This window comes from Lissotriton vulgaris, chromosome 10 (genome assembly GCF_964263255.1).
Source record: "Lissotriton vulgaris chromosome 10, aLisVul1.2, whole genome shotgun sequence".
Classification (NCBI taxonomy): domain Eukaryota; kingdom Metazoa; phylum Chordata; class Amphibia; order Caudata; family Salamandridae; genus Lissotriton; species Lissotriton vulgaris.
In genome coordinates this window covers 126,825,792-126,847,832 of record NC_141698.1, presented here as the reverse complement: position 1 = coordinate 126,847,832, position 22,041 = coordinate 126,825,792, and the positions used below count along the sequence as shown (strand labels likewise).

Here is a 22,041-nt window from a genome sequence, read left to right as displayed (position 1 = left end):
GGGCTGGGTGTTACCAGCCCTTCTGGCTTTTCGCTTGCTCTGTGCTAGTTGCTGGTTGGCATCTGGGTTGGGGGTCAGTCCCTGTGGGAGTTCTGTGGGCCTGTCCCCCTGGTGCGTGCCCCCTGGCGGTTTCTTGCTTGCTGTGTTCTTCTGCTGTGCTAGCCTGCAACCTTGGCTTCAGTTCCCCCTGCTGCCCGCTATGTGGTTCGGCCGGGTCGTCCCTGGTTCGTCCCTAGTGTGGTGTCTGCTTGCTGGGCCGTGGCACACTTTGGTGCAGTCTTTCCCGGGGATTGTTGGCTTCTTCTTGAGGCCCCTTTGTTCTGTCCTCTGGGCCTTCAGCCGTCCTGCCCTGCAGGCTTCTGTTCTCCCTGGTCGGCCATGGTTGGTGCCTGGTTGGGGGTCCGCCTGGATTTGGTTGTTGCTGTGGCCTGCTCTAGGTATCACTTGCTGCTTGACACGTGTTTTTTTTACCCTATTTCGGGTCCTGGTGCCTTGCTGTTCTTGGGCTTCCTACGGCTGCCTGCTGCCCATCCGCCTGTTTGTTCCTGCCCTTTCTGTGGGTTTGGGCCTGGTGTGTGCCTGTGTGGGTGCCTTCCTGCGGTTTTCACTGTTGGGCGCTTCTTGCATCCTTCTGAGTGCTTTTGCTTGGCCCGTGCTCGGGGTGTCTGGTTTCTTCTTGCCCTTCCGCAAGTTCGCGGGGTCCTCCCCCTTGTTTTCTGTGGGTGGGGGAGGGGCTGTTGTGTCCTAACTCTGTCCTGTTGGTCCCTTGGCCTTGTTGGGCTGTTGACTCCAGGGAGGTGCTGGTTGTGCCCCTGGTCGGTTCTGACTGGAGTTGGGTTTGCTTCCCACCTGCTGCCGGATTGTGTTGCCTGCTGGGGTTTGGTTTCCGGTGGTGGTTTCCTTCTCCCCTCTTGTGTTTCTCTTGGTGGCTTGGTGCGCTTTGAGCTTTGCTTTTAGCTTGCCGCTCCCTTTGCCTCCTGTGGTGGCTGGGTGTCATTGGTTTTCCTTGGCCTCTGACTTGAGTGGCCCCTTGTCCTTCGGGTGCCCGGCTCCTGTGCCCCACCCTGCCTGCTTTGCCCTTTACCTGCGTTGTGGGGTTGGGTGTCGGCCTCCCCTGGTGTATGGGTCGCTTTGCTGCTTCTCGCTCCTCTCTTTCTGCCTTGGTGTTACGGTTGGCTTTCCCTCGGGTCTGGGGCTTTGGCGTTTCCCCTTTGGGGGCCTGTCGTTGGGCCTGTTCCTTTTTCTTGCTCCCGTGCGGGCTGCTTTCGGCCTGTGGTGTCTGTGGCCCTTGCTCTCTTGTTGGCTCTGGGGTGTTCATTCTCCCCTTGTTTGAGTCTGATCTTGCACCCCAGGGGGGTGGTGTGCGTTTGGCTTCTCCGGGCTCCTCTCCTTTGGTTTCTGGTGCCTGGGTTGTTCCGGTGTGCCGTTGGGGCCTGGGCCCTGCCTCTGTTGAATTTGCCCTTGTGGTCCCTGTGTTTGGCCTCCCGTTCGCTTGTGCGCGTGGGTCGCTGGTGCACCTCTCAGCTTGGTTTTGTCAGGCTTTATGCTCTGGGGCCCTTGGTTGCTTTGGGGTCCTCTTTTGGTCCCTACTTGGGTCCTTTCCTGGCCGCTTGTTCTCTTGGGGTTTAGGAGTTCTTTCGGCCTCTTGTTGCCCGGTGGTTCTGGCCCTGGTGTTCTCGGTCATGGACTGGTCTTCTGCCTTTCCTGTGTCGCTCCTTTGCAGCTGGCTGTTGCGCTGGGGCCATTGTGTGGGTTGTCTGGTGTGAGCTGCTGGGCTCCCTCCCTGTCTTCCTGCTACTTCTCCTCTCTGGGTGGCCTGGCTGTGGTTGGTTGCTGTGCCTTTCCCCGTGCCCATTCTTGGTTGGGTTTTTTTGCCTCACCTTCTGGGTCCTGGTGGCTCCGTGTTAGGGGCCTCCTAGCTGGCTGGCCTGCCGGTTTCTCCGGCTGGCTTCTTGGGGGTTTGTGGGTTGCTTACGGGAAAGGGCTGTTGGCCTCCTTGTTGGTTTTTCCTGTTTTGCCCTTCTGCAACTCCTCTTGGGGTCCGCCTTTGGTAGTTCCTTGGTGTCCTACTGGCGTGTGGGTCGGTTCTTGGTTGGTGGAGTTCCTCCTTTCCGGGTTCTGGGGTTTGGTTTCCCCGGTTCCGTGTTCGGCCTCTGTTGTTGTCTATCTTGGTTGTGCCCTGGTTTTGACCGGATCTACTTCATGTTGCGCTTCTTTGCTCTCCCTGGCCTCCGTTTTGTGGGTTGCTGGTTTTCGTGTCTCAGTGTCTCCTGCTTTGGGGGGGGTGCCTCGGGCCTGGCTGCTTGGCCGGTTCCTGTGCCCCGAGTTCTTCTCCCGGTGTGGCAGCCTTTTTTTCCTGTGGCTCTTCGGAGTCTCTGCTTGGGTTACCTGCTGGTCGTTCCTGCCCTGTGGCCTGGGTCTTCTGCGTGTTTCTGTGCCTCCGGGATCCCTGTTGCTGCTGTTGTCGGCCGAGTGGGAGGGGAGGCCTTGCTTGGGTTCCCTGACCCCTTTTTTCTTTCTGGCTGTTCCTTTGGGTCGCTGCCTGTTTTCTTGTCTGGATCTGCCCTCTTTGGTCTTTGCGGCTCTGCTAGTAGCTTCCCCTGATGTGTTGGGGTTGGTCCTGTGGTTGGTCGCGTCTTTCCTTGCTCTCTTCCTTTGGTGTGCCTCTTCGGTTTCGTCTTCCTTCCCCTCATTTTTCTGGTGTGGGCCTTTGTGGGTTCCTGCGCCTGTGGGTCGCCTTCTTTCCTGTCCTGGGGGGTTCACTCTCTGTCTTGCCTCTGCTGTGTTCCTTCCTGGGCCTTCAGCCTTGCTGCCCTGTGCAGCCTGTTCTCCTCTGCTCTTGGCCATTGGGCCGGGTTGGCCTGTTTTGTCCCTGGTTGGGTGGCTGCCTGGTGGTGCCTTGGGCTGTGGGCTTCGCCCTTGGCGGTTTCTCCCTGGTCGGTTGCCCTTCCTTGCTCGGTTGCTCTGTTGGGGCGCTTTCGCTGCTCCTGGGCTCCCTTTGGTCGTTCAGGGGTGGGGGGCTTTGTTTTGGCCCCTCTTGTTGTTCCCTTGGGGCTTGGCTATGCATGCAGGGCCTTCTTCTGGCTTGCCTGGAGGATTCTTGTACTTTTTTGCTGGTTGTCCCCTGCTGATTTTGGGGACTCTGCTCTGTCCGTTTGGTTGGGGGGGTGGTTTGTTATGTGCTCCTATATGCGTTTTTCTCCTTTCTTATGGGTTTCTTTTACTCCTGTGGGGTGTCGTTTTTCGGTCTGGTCCCCCTGCGTTGGTGGAAGTCCGGCCGGCCGGCTTGTCTGCTTTGATATTCTCCACCTAGTTCAGCAATGAGACGAGGACAGGAGGGACCTGGGGGTAATGCCCTATTACTTACCGGTAATCTTCATTACTCCTGGTACCGTTGCCCTGGTCCCATTCTTTACGCCCCTGCCTCCCTCCTTGGTGGCCGGCCTTCCGGTTCTTGGCTTGGTATTTTCATGCTGGGCTGGAACCGCTTATTTACTCCCAGTGGGAGGGAGTGGGTTGGGTATCCCAGCATGTTTCTGTTCTTTTTTTCTGTTGCGGAGATGGTCATCTCCCCTTAGTTCAGGAATGAAACGAAGACAGGAGTAATGAAGATTACCGGTAAGTAATAGGACATTCACTTTTTAACGTATCCCCTGCCAGCTGTAGCACAGGACCCACCAAAGGTTTGGCAATCTTCTTACCTTCATAAAATACTGGAGTTGTAAATGTGTTGTGTTCAGATTTCGAGAGGACTTCTCTATTGCCGAACATTACTTAAGGACTCTGACCTTAAACGTTCTGTGCTTGAGCATCTACTTGCCATCATATAGAACTAAGAAGGTCATTTTTGATGACCTCTTTGGTGTCATTGAGTATGTTGGATTCCTGCTGGATCCTGCCAGCACACTTTAGACACTTGCCAACATTTTCATATACATACATGACTATTGCTTAGTTCCAGTTTTCCTTGCTGAGTCATAAAAGGGCCCAAAGCCAGTGCTTTCGTGAATGCTAATTTCCAATCTTCTTTGTAAATTTTGCCTTGTTAATTCTTTTACTCCTGCAGAGCACTAGAGCTTCAAAGAGACAAATTATACCATGGGTAAGAAGTAGTAAAGAACCACCCTTATAGGTATCTTTGAGGTATTTCACCATGTAGATTTGTTAAACTTGTTTTTGATTTCAAACAAAAGTAACCCTTCTCAATTGACAAATCTGAACCTCTCAATATATGAAAATTACTATTATGTCAGTCTTCCTGTCATATCTGGAGTCTTTCGCCTCCTCGCAATATATGAAAATTACTATTATGTCAGTCTTCTTGTCAGATCTAGTCTTTCACCTACAGATGAACCTAGTGGGAGCTCTCTTCTGCCCAACGCCTCTTCAAGTATTAATAGCGAACAAACGAATGAGTTTTGGACCATTTGGTTTGAATCCCAGTGAAGGGGCCCACAAGCCCATTCCTTTGGATTCTGAAAATGTCCCGGAAATCAGATCAACATGAAAAGTATGTTTAAACAGAATACCTAAGCACACCAGTTTCATTATTTCCAATATTAGTAATGTAAGTGTTGCTCCAAACAGTCTGTAAGGTCTCAGTGCCCTATGCAATTCAGTCCGAAAAAGTCCCAAGAGGAAATGAGTGAGTAATCCAAACAAATCTTCATGGGTCGAAGTCTGTTTTTAATTTCACAAATCACAAGAACAAGACAGCAGCCGACGCGCGTTTCGCCCACAGGGCTTTTTCAAGGCTTGTTGTTTTTTTCTCTCTTCAAGCATCTATGAATCAACGTGTTCCCTTAACGATATTGCTCATGCGTGAATGGAAGATATTCCAAATATTTATGATGAGCTTTCTTTTCCGTAGTATATTGTCGCATGCATGAGCTCCTATTTTTCACTCGATACTAAGATGAGTGTGGCCCCAGTGTGTGAGACACATTTGTCCTCTTTCAAGTTCTAAAATTCCATTTCGGAGTTCAGTTCCATCCATAAAAGAGAATTAATTATTCCATCGAATCATGATAAATCCAATGGTATGCTTTTTTTATTTTCGTTGTACGAACACGAGTTGGCGCGATACGCTGTTCTTCTGGAAAATAAAAAAAGCATACCATTGGATTTATCATGATTCGATGGAATAATTAATTCCCTTTTATGGATGGAACTGAACTCCGAAATGGAATTTTAGAACTTGAAAGAGGACAAATGTGTCTCACACATTGGGGCCACACTCATCTTAGTATCGAGTGAAAAATAGGAGCTCATGCATGTGACAATATACTACGGAAAAGAAAGCTCATCATAAATATTTTTAATATCTTCTATTCATGCATGAGCAATATCGTTAAGGGAACACGTTGATTCATAGATGCTTGAAGAGAGAAAAAAACAACAAGCCTTGAAAAAGCCCTGTGGGCGAAACGCGCGTCGGCTGCTGTCTTCTTCTTGTGATTTGTAAAATTAAAAACAGACTTTGACCCATGAAGATTTGTTTGGATTACTCACTCATTTCCTCTTGAGACTTTTTCGGACTGAATTGCATAGGGCACTGAGACCTTACAGACTGTTTGGAGCAACACTTACATTACTAATATTGGAAATAATGATACTAGTGTGCTTAGCTATTCTGTTTGTACATGTGTGACCCAGGTTCTTTTTGATTCTGGGACCGAATGACACTTTGGTGGGTTTCAAGGCTTGTTGTTTTTTTTCTTACGAGCACCCTAGCCATAGTTGCATTTGCATTACTAATTGATGTTCCTATTACAATTGGCATAACTTTTGGGATGTGCGGCTCAATCTAGGCAAACCCATCCAATCTGTTTATAATTATGAAAAGTATGTTTCTTGTTCCTGGTACGGAAAATGTACTGCATTCTTCTGAAATGCTACATCTAAGATCTACATGATATACACTGATGTACCTGTGCGTCTTGATTCTATTCCTGTTCCAGAAGGTTAAATCTGATTTATCTTATTGTTGCATTCATAAAATAAATAAAATATAATATGTTACGTTCTACCTGATATAGCACCGCTACCAATGTGAATACATTCCTGGGATCTATAATGTAGCACGAAGGTCATGAGGAATGACATTCAAACGGCTGCCAAACTGTGATGTGCTTGAAATGTAACGCCTTTCACCGGTCCTTAATTAGAACATTGGAATATTGGGAGCTCAATTGAAGATAAGGGATTGCTCCCGGCTTTTAATTATTGGTGGAAGCTCCAATATTTTAATATTTGTTCACAGCACTTGCTGTGAACAAAGGCCTCATGGAGCCCGGGGGTATTTCAATCCCCTCTGTGAGGCCTTTGTTTTACAAAGTAGAACATTCTGCCCTCTTGGGGAGGAATGTTTTCATAGTCTTAGAGCCCTCCCTAGTGGGTCCTACAGACCATTAAAGGCCCGCTCCCTTGTTAAAGGCCCTTGCTTGCGGTTCGGGCCTTTAACGCTGGATTAGGCCTTTAATGGCCGGTAAAGCCCCCTATAGTGGGCTCTAAGGCTATAGTAGACTGCTTTCAGTCCTAGAGCTGGTTTACCTTTCATCATATCCTTAGAGAACAAGAGGAAAAACTCAATAGGAAACTATTGTCAGGAATATTGACTGGGCCATTAAGAATGTTCTTTTAGAGATCAGATTAGCACAGAACATCCTTGCTGTGCCTTGTTGCCGGACACCTCGGTTGGTGAATGCCTCTATGATTAGGACTCTTTCATCATAGTGAACGGGAAGTAGAAGCTATGTGTGACAATATAATTTGGAGAAAACCCCTTCAATGGTAGCTCCAGAGTTTATTACAAGAATTAGACTTGATTCACACATCTCCTACTTTTTTTCATACATTTTCACAGCTCCTCCGAGCTTCCCCTCAATCATTTGACTGCGGCTGTAGTAAAAGGCGTTGAAAGAGGCTTTTTCCACTCCCAGTTGGGAGAACCTTCATTGTAATGGGATTAAGTGGGAAATGTTTCAAATTTGAATCTGGATGCAAGTGTCTTGCTAAATTTGATGATAATCTGGTTGTAGACGGTTACAAAAATGTGTATATTGAGCTAATGATCATATTTAATATTAGAGTCCCCAGTGAATATAGCGGGTGATAATTGGGTTACCTGCATGTCAGGGGGGGATGTAGGCTGAAATTCTCTCCACCCTGTCACTGTATATTTCTACAACAGTTCACTTGAGTGCATGAATTATTTTCTGTAACTCCTTCAATAAACTTGTTTTGCACTCAGGCCAGTGATGACATCTCCTTTTTCTTACCCTGCATATTTTGATCAGTTTTTGCAGGTTGTACCCACGGGCGCTCATTTTTGGGGCCAACACATATTTGCCCTCAACCGACTTAGATCAAGAGAGAGAAAAATACAATAGGAAAATAAAAGGAAGAGAAAAACTGTCACGGGCAGAAAGCAGGGATGAAAAAGACGTGCAAGAGTGAGAAATAGAGGCAAGGGCATCTGGTGGTGGATTCCACAGGCATGAGGCGGAATCAAGACTACAAGGTCTTCAAATTAGGTGCTACCAACCTTCGATAATGCCAACCGTAGTTTCTGAGTACAATGTTTTCCCCTGCACCTATTCTTTTGCAAATTCAGCTCTACTAACTGCCAGACAAGGTCCATCAACCTAGGCTATTCCTCACTCATTCGAGATACTTCACTCAGTAATCACATCTGTGGATGACATCACTGTATCCTTACTGAAGTCTACCTGCCTTTCTTGTAGTGTGATTGACTCCTAATGTTACCTACAAATCTTCTCGAAAAGGACATAAAGAAATCATTTGCATGGACCATTGACGAAGATGTAGAGTAGGAGAGGTGTTTCTATTACCTTTGTCATTTGCATGGCTGCCTGCCTTCATTTTGTTTGAGTGGAAAGAGTCGAATCGTTTCCAAAATGTTACTATTCTTTTAGTGAATCGGATAAATAGCGGCCATAAAGGTTCAATTCCAGGGAGTGACTTAATTATACAAAATTATGTTAATATTCCTTACATTAATAAGTTACTTAGAAATGCCTTTAAAATCCCAAACCGTGGGGGATGTTGGCTCTTGATAATGAGATTTTTAAGTGTTGCGCATGCTATCCATTTTTAACGCCACTTTAAGAGACCTTTCTGAACCCGCCCACGTTTTAAAGGCTCAACACTTGGATATTTCTCAAAGACATTTTTCCTGGCTCTGTCTACCAGACGTGGTTCAGTTCACTGTGCTTGGTCTACACATGTCTTTATCGTGTCCTTCATCCCTTGCTCTCCCTAACCGATGAGCACTCTTCTCCCTTCCTTTCTTCCTTCCTTCCTCAGATGGTGCATGCTGCCCCATCACCTGTTTTTGATCCTTTTTCTTCTTCGCTTACTTATATGTATCTGAGGCTGCAGCGTGCCGACTGCAAAGTTTCCATCTTTTCTGAAGTCCCATCTGTTGAGTTAAAAATGTAAGAACATTCTGCTTAGGAGCACCCAACTTTACCCATGTTTGAAGGCAGATAAGGAAGGCACAGAGTCATAATATAGGAAACAAAACACTGAAAATGGAAACATCAAATTCTATAACAATTTTGCATTTTTGATCTTTCATCAAACAAAAATCCGCTCGCAAAGGGCCAGATTCTGAGAATTTGGCCCTTTGCGAGCGGTATTTTTGCATTTGGGATGGATCATCCCAAATGCAAAAATCGCAATTTTAGAAATCGCTAAATTGAGATTACTTGCATTTAAGGAATCTCAATTTGAGATTCCTTAAATGCAATGCATGAAAGTTTTTAAAATAGCGAATTCGCTAATAGGGCACGCAAATTACCATGAAGTACAACTTCATGGTAATTTGCAAAAACTCTGAAAAATGCACTAAAGTGCATTTTTCAAAGTTTCATGTTGCTCACACACATGCCCTAAGGGCATGTGTGTGCGCAACATATGTGCACATATCAATTACAGGGGTGCAACAGGGTGTCCTTTGGACACCCCTGCACCCTTTAAATCGCAATCTCAATTTGCGAATCGCTAATTACGATTCGCAAGTTGAGATTGACTTCCCATTCATTCCTATGGGCCTCTAGGCCCATAGGAATGAATGGGGAGGTATTCATTAATTGCAACTTGCAATTTGCGAGTCGCAAATAAGGAATTCTAAGAAATCACTATTTTTTTAAGTGATTTCTTGATGCATTCCATTTTGCAATTCCTTAATAGCGAATCTGTATTTTTCGCTATTAAGGAATCACAAATTGGGTTGTTGATGCATCTGGGGGTGAGTTCTGTAACAAAACTGCAAAATTGCCAATTGGCATTTCGCCTATGAAACTACTGATGCAAAGTATTTAAAAAAAGTGTAAAAATAATAAACTAAAATGGAATACCTGGCGAATGTAAAAAATACACTAGAAAATAAAACAGATTCAGGTAATAGCAGGTGGATGGAGACTCTATGATAGTTCAACCCCTGTTCAAACAGTAGAGGAGAGAAAACAAGTCCAATGGTGTGTGATTACTTTCTTCCAAAATTATGCGGAATTTTGGGAAAATGGCACATAATTATGCGACAATTACGTGCAATACACTTAGGGGTATCTTTTGTAAAAATTGATTTCAAGGGTAATTCTCAAGCTGCAAAGTCACTCGGAATACTGGCAAGGCGATTTGATTGGTTTGAGGAGAACATGCCTCTTGTGACACAACTTCTGCTCGAACATGTCTCATGCGAGACATTGTTTGATCACACCATCAAAAAACAAGAGTGCAGATTTTTTGCGCTAACATGATTTCCGACATAAATGGGAAGACGGCGTTGGTTGTGCATTCCATGATAAAGAATGGGAATAAGCGCTGGAATATCCGAAAAAGGTCTCCAGGAATGCACGCTTCAAAATATTGGGCCAGATGTATCAAATGGTTTTGCCCATTCTGTGTCTATGGGGAAATGTGTTGATACATATGGCCCATTCAGTTTAATGTCCTGCACTGAACATACCTCACGCCAGATAAATGACACAGTTTCTATCCCGACACACAATTCGCGTGCCCCCGCTGTCAAACTCCGGAGGCGAACTTTAGACATATGTTCTGAGATTGCCACATCATACAACAATACTGGGATAGGGTACACCAGACACTCCGGGCGGCAGTCAATCTCCCGAACATATCCGCATGGGAAACATGCGCTCTTGGAATCCTCCGGCAAAAAAAAGTCTGAAAAACTACAATGGCGCTTTGCATCCCTAGCTAATCTCCTCGCAAAGAGGGGCATAGCCATGCATTGGCGAGCCCCAATAGGTCCCACGGAGACGGCCTGGGTGGGAGCAATGAAAAAATGGGGGGCAGCAGAAGAAGAGACACTAAGGCAGGAGGAAGTGAAAGGGACACGTAAACATCCTGTATCCATGGAATGGGCTCAGTTGCTATTCCAATTCACACAAGAGACAGCAGTGGGAGAAACACCTCAAACCCCAGCAGCCCCTAACCCAAATTCCGCTCCTATCCCTCGTAGTGTATATACCAGCCACCGCTGCATTAAGTCAAGACACGCATGACAGACGGCATGCCTGGAACGTACCGGAAGGGTTCTCACCCACCCCTACAACCGAGTTCTTCCCCCTCCCCCACATACTCAATGGCACAGACCAACTAAATTATAGCCAGTCACATCACAAGCTGACACAACTGTACACCTCGTCCGCTTTGCGCGCCCCCCCCACCCAATTTCCCCCCCACAGTTCACAGTTCTGTTCTCCCCCTCGGCAGTTCCGATACCGACCTAATCCGACAGAGAAGATGTTCAGGTATCCAAATGGGGACAACATACAAGGATAGAGGAGAGAGCGACATACCAACTTCCGCCCCCAAGTTACTCACCTAATCAGACACAGCAGACCATACCAACATAAGGCGAGACTAGCCAGGAGATAGTTCAAGTTCAAGTTCAGGGTTTTATATAGCGCACTACTCACCCAGAGGGTCTCAAGGGGCTTCTGGAGGGGGGTTCATTTTTTGTCGAATAGCCAGGTTTTAAGTTCTTTTCTGAAGGAGATGTGGTTCTGAGTAAGGCCGAGGTGAGTGGGGAGTGAGTTCCAGGTCTTGGCCGCCAGGAAGGAGAAGGATCTGCCACCAATGGTGGATTTTCGGATGCGCGGGACTGCGGCGAGGGCTTGATTGGAGGATCTTAGTTGGCGGGTGGGTGTGTAGAAGGACAGTCCAGTGTTGAGGCATTCGGGTCCTAGTGTGTAGAGGGCCTTGTGTGCGTGGGTGAGGAGACGGAACGTAATTCTCTTGTTGACGGGAAGCCAGTGGAGGTCTTTTAGGTGTCCGGTAATGTGATCTTGGCGAGGGATGTCCAAAATGAGTCTCGCTGATGCGTTTTGGATGCGTTGGAGTTTTTTCTGTAATTTGGCTGTGATTCCGGCGTATAGTGTGTTTCCATAGTCCAGTCGACTCATGACCAGTGCGTGGGTGACAGTCTTTCTTGTCTCGGGGGGGATCCAGCGGAAGATTTTTTTGAGAATACGAAGTACGTTGAAGGAGGAGGATGAGACTGCATTGACTTGTCTGGACATCGAGAGTGAGGAGTCTAGGATGAAGCCAAGGTTACGTGCGTGGTCTGTGGGTATGGGTGCTGTGCCCAGAGCCGAGGGCCACCAATAGTCGTCCCAGGCCGAGGGGGAAGATCCTAGGATGAGCACCTCCGTTTTGTCTGAGTCTGTAAGATAACCTACCTAATGGGCTAGATATATGATGACATTGCGAACTTTGTAACTGTACATGATATTCAAATATTCGCAAATGTTTGGTAAAATGCATTATTGCTGAAGTCCCAAACGGTAACCTGTACTGTAAAACCCCAATAAAAAAATGTTAAGCAAAAAAAAAAACATTTCCGACATTTCACATAATTTGTGTAATGGGAATATGCACAAATTACGCAAGTGTAACAAAAATTCACAAGGACCTAAAAACAACCTACTACCATCTCTAAAAAATCGTTTTTCAAATGTCAGTGAAATAACGGTGTTCATCATATTGAAGTTCATTTGACCTGTATTAAAATTCTTCATTTTGGTACATCTGCCAAGAATTTGTAAAGTACACGTTCTAATTTATTTTTCTCCTTTTTAATTTCTTTCTCGGGTATTGATGATGGTTCTCTTGCTTGTCTCCCCTTGAGCATGCTCTTGTTTCCTTGCTGCCTATTTCTATATTTCTTCTCTTTCCCCATGTAAACCTGGCCTCTTCCCCCAACCTCTCTGCTCCTATGCTTGCTTGGGCGTAGAGTGACAGGGTGATGATGACACGCTGACAGATCCATTCCCAGGAAGCTGTTTTATGGTTTTGAATCCAATGCACTAGTAATAAGATATTCTAAAGAGGTAGGACCGCGCCATAAATTTAATGCAGCGTTTATTATAATTGGTGAAATATGAGTGTTTGGTAAATAGGGCATTAACGGAGATGGGCCCTGAGGGCAGCAGCCTCTCTCGCTGCACTGAATGTCACCCGGCCCCAGCGCGACATCTTAATAATAATGTTACTGCAAAGATAAACCAAAGCCGTTCCAAATGATGGTTTTATTAGCTGCAGTTGTTATAAATTTAAAAGAGGCCGTGTGCTCTTAAATGGATATGTTATGTAGTTGCTTCTGGGAGATGCATGGCTAAAAATAGAGAAAATCCCAGTATATATATCTAAAAGCTTTTTTTTAAAAAAAAAATTGAATAAAGGGCTTATAAACACCCAAAGTAATATTCTGTTATTGCGAGTATTATTAAGTTGGAATAGACCCTCAATTAAATTAAATTAGAACAAAACGTTATTCAGTGTGATAAAAAACAACCATGAAAGCAGTCACAATAAAACAATCGCATGTGATTAAAATTGAGAAATAAAAACAACAACAGTGACGGTTGATTATAATCATAAATGTCCCTATCAGAGGTACATGTTTAAAATGACTAAAAGGCTGCCATCTGTCTCCATAGTGTTCATTACAGCATCAAAGAATTATACGTTTAAGTAAATCTGGAACGAACCCATTGGTAGAGAATAATTAGAGTAGGAATATATAGCATTTTTATGTGAGAGCAGGAACGCTAGCCACACATCCCCCACACACGTGCACGACACATATATACACACACACACATCAACAAACATACGGGAATAATTTTATCGCCGCGCTACGACGATTTGTATCGCTGAGATACCTTGCTCTTATCAAGGTTTATCTCAGAACGATAAAAATCATTCGAAATGCGTGAATATCGCTGTCAATACAGCGATATTCATGTAATACCGTGACAATGCTCTTAGCCATGTTATCCACCTCTCATTGGTTAACATGTCTAAGAACTGGTCAGGGCAGGCGTTAGCTTTTGGAGATATTCGCGCTTAGCGCGAATATTTCCAAAACTAAGCCATTGTTGGTAATAAGAGATAGCGATATTAGCGACTGTTTCCAGTCGCTACCATCTTGGCACGCCCACTTAGCATGTCATTAGCGATAATTATCGCTGCCATGCAAAGCGGGGCCCAAGATGAACGCTATCTCCTACTAGCTGTCGCTAACTTGTATTAGAGACAGCTAGGTAATAGGGCGATAAAATTATCGCAGCTGTAGCAGGAAAAAGTCCCGCTAAAGCGGCGATAATGGCCCTTGGTAATATGCCCCTCAGCCACTGATAGTGACTTTGTAGTTATGGTTAAATTTCACCTATCATTAAAAATACTTTTTTTTCTTCGTAGTTAGCATATTCAGAAAGTTTGGGTAGGCCAAGCTTTCTGCAGATCTTATCAGGGGGTATTAAGTTAACGGAAGGGCAATTACGAAGCATTTTCCATTTTAGGCACCTTGGGAATTTTTGCTGATCAATGCTGCAAAATTGGGGATCAGAAGTGCAACAATCTTGCCACAGAAATTGGCAGGCGATTCACAAAGGCATTTGTGAGTAGGCGAAGTAAATGACTTTGTGAGTCGGCCCTGAAAATTTCCACCTCTATTAGATCTACAAGTCAAGATCTGGTCTGTCTGCCAAAAATAGGGAGAGCCCGATGGGGAGGCAAATACTTTTCCTACCAGGCTTCCAAATTGTGGAATACCATGCCCTTCGTGCTACGTTCTGACAAGAACAGAACAAGCTTCAGAAAGGCGCTAAAAACCTGGCTTTTTCTATGCCCTAACTACCATCTGTATCTTCTACTTTCTACAGCGCCAAGACGCCTTGGCATAAGCGCGCTTTAAAAATAATTCAGTAAGTCAGAAAAAGTGGAGTTGAGGACCGTTTATATATGTACTAGATGTACAAAGATATTCCCTGCATTTTCTGTGCTTTTACCCAATTTTACTGGTTTTCAGACCAATTCACAGAGGAATTTACGATTACAGGGAGTAATACCTCACATACTCATAAATGTGCAGAGAACTAATTTTAGTGGACCTTTGAGCTATTATAATATTGCTAAACCACAATCTCCATATTGTAGCAACATAATTGATGATACCTTATCTCCCCACCAATCAACGTCAAAACTTGCAGCGATTTATTTTTAATTGGGCGTCGATTACAACTAACCTATCACCACCCTTAGATAATTAGATTTATAATTCTTTCAAGCTCCTGTGAAGCGGCATACAAAACCCTCTTGTCGCAAAACAAATGATGCCAGCAGGTTGAATACTTATATTCTACTTTGACCTTCGGTATAAATAAACAATTCAATCTGTAATTCTGAATAAATCTTCCCAAGCCTCTAATGTGTCTATGTGTAATACTCACAAATGTGTTTGTGATTTGTCCCTTAGACCTTTCCTCCGAATAGACAGTTTGTGTAGTTTGTTGCAACTCTCAGTAGATCTTGAGATACTTGTGTTACAAAATGGTGTTGGGCTGACATCAAAGGGTTACACTTATAGTCAACTTTACAAAATATCTATAGCTTTTCCAGTTAGTTTAGTGCTGTTTCACTAACTTGCACTAAGGGGCCCATTAGGATGGCGGGCGGATTGCCCCCGTCAGGCTGGCGGTAGCCACCACCAGCCTGGCGGGGGCAATCCGCACCTAAATCTCCCCCCCCCCCGCCATATTAGGATGGCGGTGGGACCGCGGCGGATGGAAAGACCGTCCGCCGCTTTTTCGCCTCGGTCGCCTTGCGACCGGGGCGGAAAAGATTTAATATGGTGGAGGTGTCTAATAGACACCGCCAGCCATATTATGATGGGCTTGTGTAGATGCCATTCCGCGTCGGCGATGCCGCCACGGAAAGGCATGCGGTCTTCACTCTGGGCCCCCCCTGCGGGCCCCCAGAGTGAAGGAGAGGTGAGGGCTGCACAGGGGGGGTACCTGTGGTACCCCCCTTCATTTGCATAAACAAAGCGGCAGGCACCGCCCGGTGCCTGCCGCTTTGTTTATGCAAATGCATTAATGCATTTATAGCATTGTGGCGAGCGGTGCAGAGAGCACCGCCCACCACAATGCTATAAATGCAGGATGTGCCTGTCACTGTGGCGGGCACATCCTAATACCCCCCACGGGACCTCGCCCTAATGGCAGGCGGTCCCGAATTCCGTCAGGATGGCGGGTGGACAAAGTCCGCCCGTCATCCTAATAAGCCCCTAAGTTTGGAAGGATCTTATCATGTTTATGATTTTCTCTTGGTATGTCATGTTTCTTAAAGATACGTCAGGGGTTGTCAAAGCAACTGAGTGGTGTAAAAAATGTAATTATTTGCAACCAACTTTGACGCCGTGTGACAAATCTACCTGCTGAATGGCCAACAGTAAACACTTTGAGCCAAGTGCCGTCCCGATCTGTCCACGGCCGAACTGGGAAGAGAAAGTAGCACTGGCATTTCCACTCGATGGCCATGGGGGGATGGGGGTGGGGGATGTTGTGGCACTTAGATGCTCTAGTTGCGAGCACCGCTGTTACTTTTATTTTGTTACCGAGGGCCAATATTGCAGCACTGCTGCAGAACCGGCCCCCATTGACAAAACTGTCCCCCCACCCCTTAGGCCCACTGGGGAAACGCGCAGTACCCACTATGGCCATTCCGCCCCTGGATCTGTCAATAGGGACTAACGGTGAAGTGGATGAGTGACAAATACATTTTTAGTTCACTGATATCTTTGACTCCATTGGACAAATTTGCACAAAACACAATACAACAGAACTGGGTTTAACAGACTTTCTTACATAGTCCACTCAGATTCGTCAAACTGAATCAATTTTACTAGCAAATTAAAAGTTTCCACCCTTTTGCTTTATCTTAGCCGCAGGCCAGGCCTTCATAGGCCACAGGTTGCGTGAGATATGGAAGTCCACAGCTCATGGCCAAAAGCTGTGCACATTTGTATTTGGAGGGGATGAATGCAAGGAGTGGTCAAAGGCAAACCTGGTAGAACACTTGAAGATCTGTGGACAAAACAATATATTTTCAATACAAATGGTGCAAGCCTCCTGAAATGCAAAACATACCTTGTATGTAACATAGAAAAGATAAAGAGATTGCACACTGGTAGAGCAAACCAGTGGGCAGAACAGGCCGCCGAATGAAAGCATACAGGTGTCAAAGAAGACTTTTAGAATAGCAATGTGCAAATGCTTCTAATTCTATTCTAATTGTGTAGGAAAGAAAAATGAACTATATGACAGCCCGGACATCTTGGGGTGAAATAACTATTTGATTTCAAGTACCAGCCAGGTTTTCAGAAAAGTGATTCAAGCCCCCTTTTTCGATTGCATGATTAATGTGGGAGTTGGGAACTAAGCATAAGGCCTTGCGAATTGGGTGATCATCTCACAGTTGGCAACATCTCCTGGATTACAAGGTGAACCCAATAAGACTGAAACAGTAACAATCAATAACTGCGTGATAAGGCAAGACAGTCATGCCAGATGCGTTTTGAGATAGGATTAGGCCATCTTGCCTACAATGTGCCGCAGGTAGGGGCGGCCGGCTCAAGTAAACGCGGTGAGGTGAGGCAAGGCAAGACAAGACGCGGCAGGGTGGAAGCCAACAGACGATGAAATAAATATTATTTATTTATTTAATTATACCTATTCCGTCTGTCGACTCCGCCCCCCTCCCACCCCGTCTCCGCTCCAACCACCAGGTTTTCCTGTGCCGACCGCCGCTGGCAGCAGGCACCTCTCTGGAGCTGGGCATCTTCAATAAACCATGCATGCTGTTACAGCTGTATCTCAACTTCACAGAGATTGGTAAAGAAGTCACTAGATCTCCTGTTGAAAGGTTAAACATCTCTGGAGAGAGTTAAACCCACAATCCACCACACTGAACACAGGAAGGCAACCAACAATATTTCTTCTTGATACATTTAGATATCCTATTTAAAAAAAAAATCAACTTTTCAACATGTCCAGTGGCAGTCACTGTCATATGCACCCCATTCACTGCTCAGTGCACCCAGAGCATCACTTGTCACTCAGAGATGTCTTTGTGAATCTCGTTCTGGGAGATCTCTTTCCCTATGAGGGAGAAATTGATAAAAGGTCTGCAACTGACCAAATCTGAGCTGCCTAATTATGGAACACTGTAGAAAGATCATGTATCTCAGTAAGAGTTGCTTTATTGGTGAAACATATTTCATACCTTAAAACATCTCGTTTATGTAGCATCACATACTTCATTTAGCTTTGTACATTAATGGACGAGTTCAATTAAAATGTATGTTAGGTAGCTAAAGGCTATCATCCTGCTAATATGTTGAAATGTCCTACAATCTCCATAGTTTAGTCAAACCCTACTTTTTATAAATGAGGCAGAATTTTAGCCTGAGCCTTGGGTGAGCAAATCCATGCACAGAGGTTGAATAGACTCCACTGTGATTGTTACTTGCACTGAATAAAGATAACCAGCTAAGATAAATGAAACGCTGAACATAGAATTAAATTAAAGAAGATATATTAATGTAGCCATTGAAGGATTTTGTGTCTGACGGATGATAATACAATTATTAGCATATCACTAAAGTGCCCCATTAAAGTAGAAAGAATTTAAGGGCCATTCACGTTTTAGACTTTGACAGTAGAGAACATGATTTAAGCCTGGCTATTCTTCCATTCAGCTGTAAGCTATACACCCTTTGCACCTGCAGATCTTTGAAAGGGGAAAAGGAAGCCCTCCAAACACTGGACTCAAAACATTCAGCAGAAAGGCCATCACCAGGGACAAGATTATGCAGTCTTAACATGGAGGGCAGCGCCAGCTGATGTGCTTCTTGGTCTGAGACAGAGACTCTGTCATGATAGAATGCCTCACCAGTATTCTGTTGGAAAAAGGGGTGAGGGCATGTAGCCAATTCTGGGCTGGTGGATTGGAATACACGCATCAGGTATGTCTTAACCCCTTCCATGCGGCCGCGATTCTGCGCCTGTGCGGCAGAATCGCGAGTGGGCGGGTTCATGACGGTCCCCAGCCGTCATCAGCACACAAGCACCGTAGTGCATGACGGCTGGGGGCCGTCATCAGCATGGAAGGGGTTAAATAAGTGCTGCTTGAATCATTGCGGATTTAAAGAAGGGCTCATTCAAGGCAGCTCTGGTGGAAGTGGGCCAGATTATAGGGGGTTTTTGGCACATGGGATTCGATTGCTTGCCCTCTAGTTGCGGGTGGGCTGCCTGCGAAAATACTGCCTTTTTATCAATCAAGCACACTAGAGATTAGAAACCTTGCAACAAATACTGCTGCTGGCTCACAGGAAGAAGATTAATAGTCTATTCCTGTTATTATGGGATTTTCTGACCTCAACCCTGGCAGTGTCTTATATGTTTAGGCTTCTAAAGTGAACTGAATATATTCACATTGTAGAATTGTATTTATCCCTAGAAAACATGATTGTAGAGAAAAGTGTAATGTGTGTTTGTGTGCTGCTGGGATCTATCTAATATTAGAACATTAGAATGTGGGGAGCTCCATTAAAAACAATAGAGTGCTCCAGGTTTCTAATGGCCTGTAGAAGCCCGGAGCTCCAATATTCCAATATTTGTTCACAGCTTTTGCTGTGAACAAAAGGCCTCACGGAGCCGGAGGGGATTTTAATCCCCTTGGCTCCGTGAAGCCTGCGTTTTACAAATTATAACATTCTGCCCTCTAGTGGTGGGATGTTCTAATAGCCTTAGAGCCCTCAGTGGCTGGGCTGTACCGGCATTAAAGTCCTGCTCCCTTGTTGAAGGCCCCGCCTCGGGCCTTTAACGCTGGAGCGGGCCTCAAATGGCCGGTAGAGCTCCCTATGGTGGGCTCGGAGGCTATATTTCAACATTGGAATGTTGGGAGCTCCATTGAAGAAATGGAGTGATCCAGACTTCTAATGGCTGGTAAAAGCATGGACCTCCAACATTCCAATGTTGGTCGTTCATAGGTGTTGCTGTACCGAAAACCTCACAGAGCCAGGGGGATTAAAATCGCGTTGGGCTCACTGAGGCCTTTGTTTTATTGGTTAGAACATGCAACCCTCTAGTGGCGAAATGTTCTAATAGCTGTATAGCCTGCCGTAGCCTTCGGCTCGGGCCTTTAACGCTGGAGAGTGCCTTTAATGGCCATATAGCCCTTTATGGCGGGCTATATGGCTCTAGTCATCCCTTGGATCAGTGACATAACACAGTGCCAGGGTTGACCTCTGGTATGTGCGAGGTTGGCCCACACCCAGGGCACTAAACTTTAGACCCACTGACCTGTCTGTATTAAGGTCCTGCAGACTGCAGTGTCTCTCTCCTTTTGCTGGTGTGCTTCACCTTTAACTGCTTTTAGTCCTTTTACGCCATTAACGCAATTCCTTCCCATCCCATTTCCCTCTTACCTTGTGCCACCATGCAACAACAACCCAACTTGCCACCACCATGATTAATCTTAGCTGTGGGTGATTCAGGTGAACTGGGGGAGGATAGAAGACACTGTGTCCAGAGTCCAGTCTCTGCTGTGATCTAATCAGTCATGGCCGACCTGTGAAACAAAGGGCCTCCCAGCTACATCCTTGTAATCATGAGCAGTCGTGAGGATGCCAAATCGCTTTCTGCCCAGGGCACTATTCTGCCGGCTCCTGACAGCCCTCTGGTGAACTTGTTTAAGGAAAAAATGTTTCCTATTAAAAAGGTATCCTTAAAAGAGAAACTTTTTAAACCTTCCATGGGGGTTGATCGATGATTGTAAATGAAAGCCTCACGATTCAAGTCTATAAAAGTGAAAGTTGAGCACGTTTTAGATACTATGAGGAAAAAAAAGTGATTATTTACTTTTTGTCTAAATTGTCGTTTGGTGATTGTGCAACAAATGATGCTCTCTGTTTTGTCAAGTCATAATTTCACCCTCTCCATTTGTACTGTTTGCAGAGCCACCATATTTCACTACTGAGCCAGGGAGACGGATTGTGGCCGAAGTGGAACAAACTGTTGATATTCCGTGTCAGGCAATGGGTGAGTAGAACAAGTCGAAATAATGAAAAAAAATGCAAAGCTCGAAAAGTATAACTAGAGTGCACTAAGGTGTTTTTAAAAGCCTTTTCTTTTCTTTGCTTCCATCTATTGCTGCATGATGTCCATCCCAGGTGGATGTAGGCCATATGTTCAGCATATTCACAAAATATACCCTCTATACAATTAAACCACCGTGCTGATTTCGAGTGAGCAAGAACTTGGCGGGATATTACTGCATCTGGCAAAGAGGATTACCCCCGGGGCATGTATTTACTGGGTGGGGTCAATACCTCCTGTTCCATATGTTCGCAGGAACTGCAGGGAATTAAATACAGCATTGGTACTTTCCACACAGATTTCTGTGTGCACTGTAATAAATCAGGCAAATTTCAGTGGGTATGTTCTGCGGAAATTTCCATGGGGAAAATTGTGAAGGTTGTGTTTTTTGCCGCACTATTTATAATATTGCTCTCTACTCTAACGGGTTAGCCCCATACTTTAAACTGGACCCTAACCAGTAGTCGCTTACATAGTTGGTGGCTATTTCGAAAATATGATGCAGTTTCAACTCTGGCTTTAGTTCTTTAGATTGCATGCACCATATGTACGAGTGCTTAATTTCTGCAGGTGTTTTCCGGTGCTGGGCACCAGCACTTAATTGTCAACACTGGGACTTATGGCAGTCCGCCAAATGGTGGCACTGTTTGCCTGATTTAGACAGGAGTACAGTGACTATTTTTTATTAATTCAATATATATTAAAAATAACTGATACCTGCTGGCCAAGTCATGCTTCTAGCTATAAAGTCCTGAAAAAATCTGAAATGTCAAACTTGTGGGAGTATGGTGGTTAGTAGTTGTGTTGGCACAGTCGTTGGCAGCACTGGGTAATGCGAGCTGCGGTAGCCTCCTGACTATGGGCCCTGGCACTTCTTGGTTTACAAATTAAGCACTGATATGTACCCCAGAAATATGCAATGTAGGATGGTTTAAGCCACCCTCAGCTACATTCCTTCATACACCCTGCACTAATAAATACGTCCTGGGAACATCTGCAGTTGGCTAGAGATGATTAGTCACTCGAGCCAGTAAATTAATTGAAGTCAAATAGTGGCTTTGGGACCCATAACTTGGGACGTAGAGACTGGGTCGATACCTCCATTTCTATAGTTGGAACCCGCGAGGGTCTGAAAATGATGAAGCTTTTCCTTTCCGGGGACATGCTAGTTAGAGTAACATTCGACTGTATTTAAACGTCATCCTTGCCAGGCCAGGTAAGCAATTTCTTTTTTAATTGGAAGGCGCTTTAATACCATAAAATCCTCCATGGCCCTTATTACGGAAATGAATCTTCATGATTTATAGATCTGCCTATAGTTGATGGCTTACCTTTTATATGAAATTCTCAGAGAGCAAAGTTAGTTAACGCTGTAATTAAAAAATAAAATAGGTTCAGAGACTGAGCTTTGCTGAAAAAACTGGAATTCTTGATTTTTTATGAGCTTTTTTTAAGAAGCTGGTTATGATCGAGCAGTGATAACTTTTCTTAGGGAGGAACACATTACTCATGCATAAAGTAGGCTGCGTGGCCTGTAGTTAACGGT

General features: G+C 45.2%; 1 protein-coding gene across 1 annotated transcript in view; it reads left to right on the top strand.

Moving 5' to 3' along the window:
* Positions 1 to 22,041, top strand: part of SDK1 (sidekick cell adhesion molecule 1) — a 1,937,536-nt gene that overhangs the window by 1,273,023 nt on the left and 642,472 nt on the right. Inside the window, exon 8 of the mRNA XM_086940699.1 lies at positions 20,355 to 20,438. Coding sequence (XP_086796825.1) covers positions 20,355 to 20,438 — 84 coding nt within the window. The remainder of the gene's footprint in view (positions 1 to 20,354; positions 20,439 to 22,041) is intronic.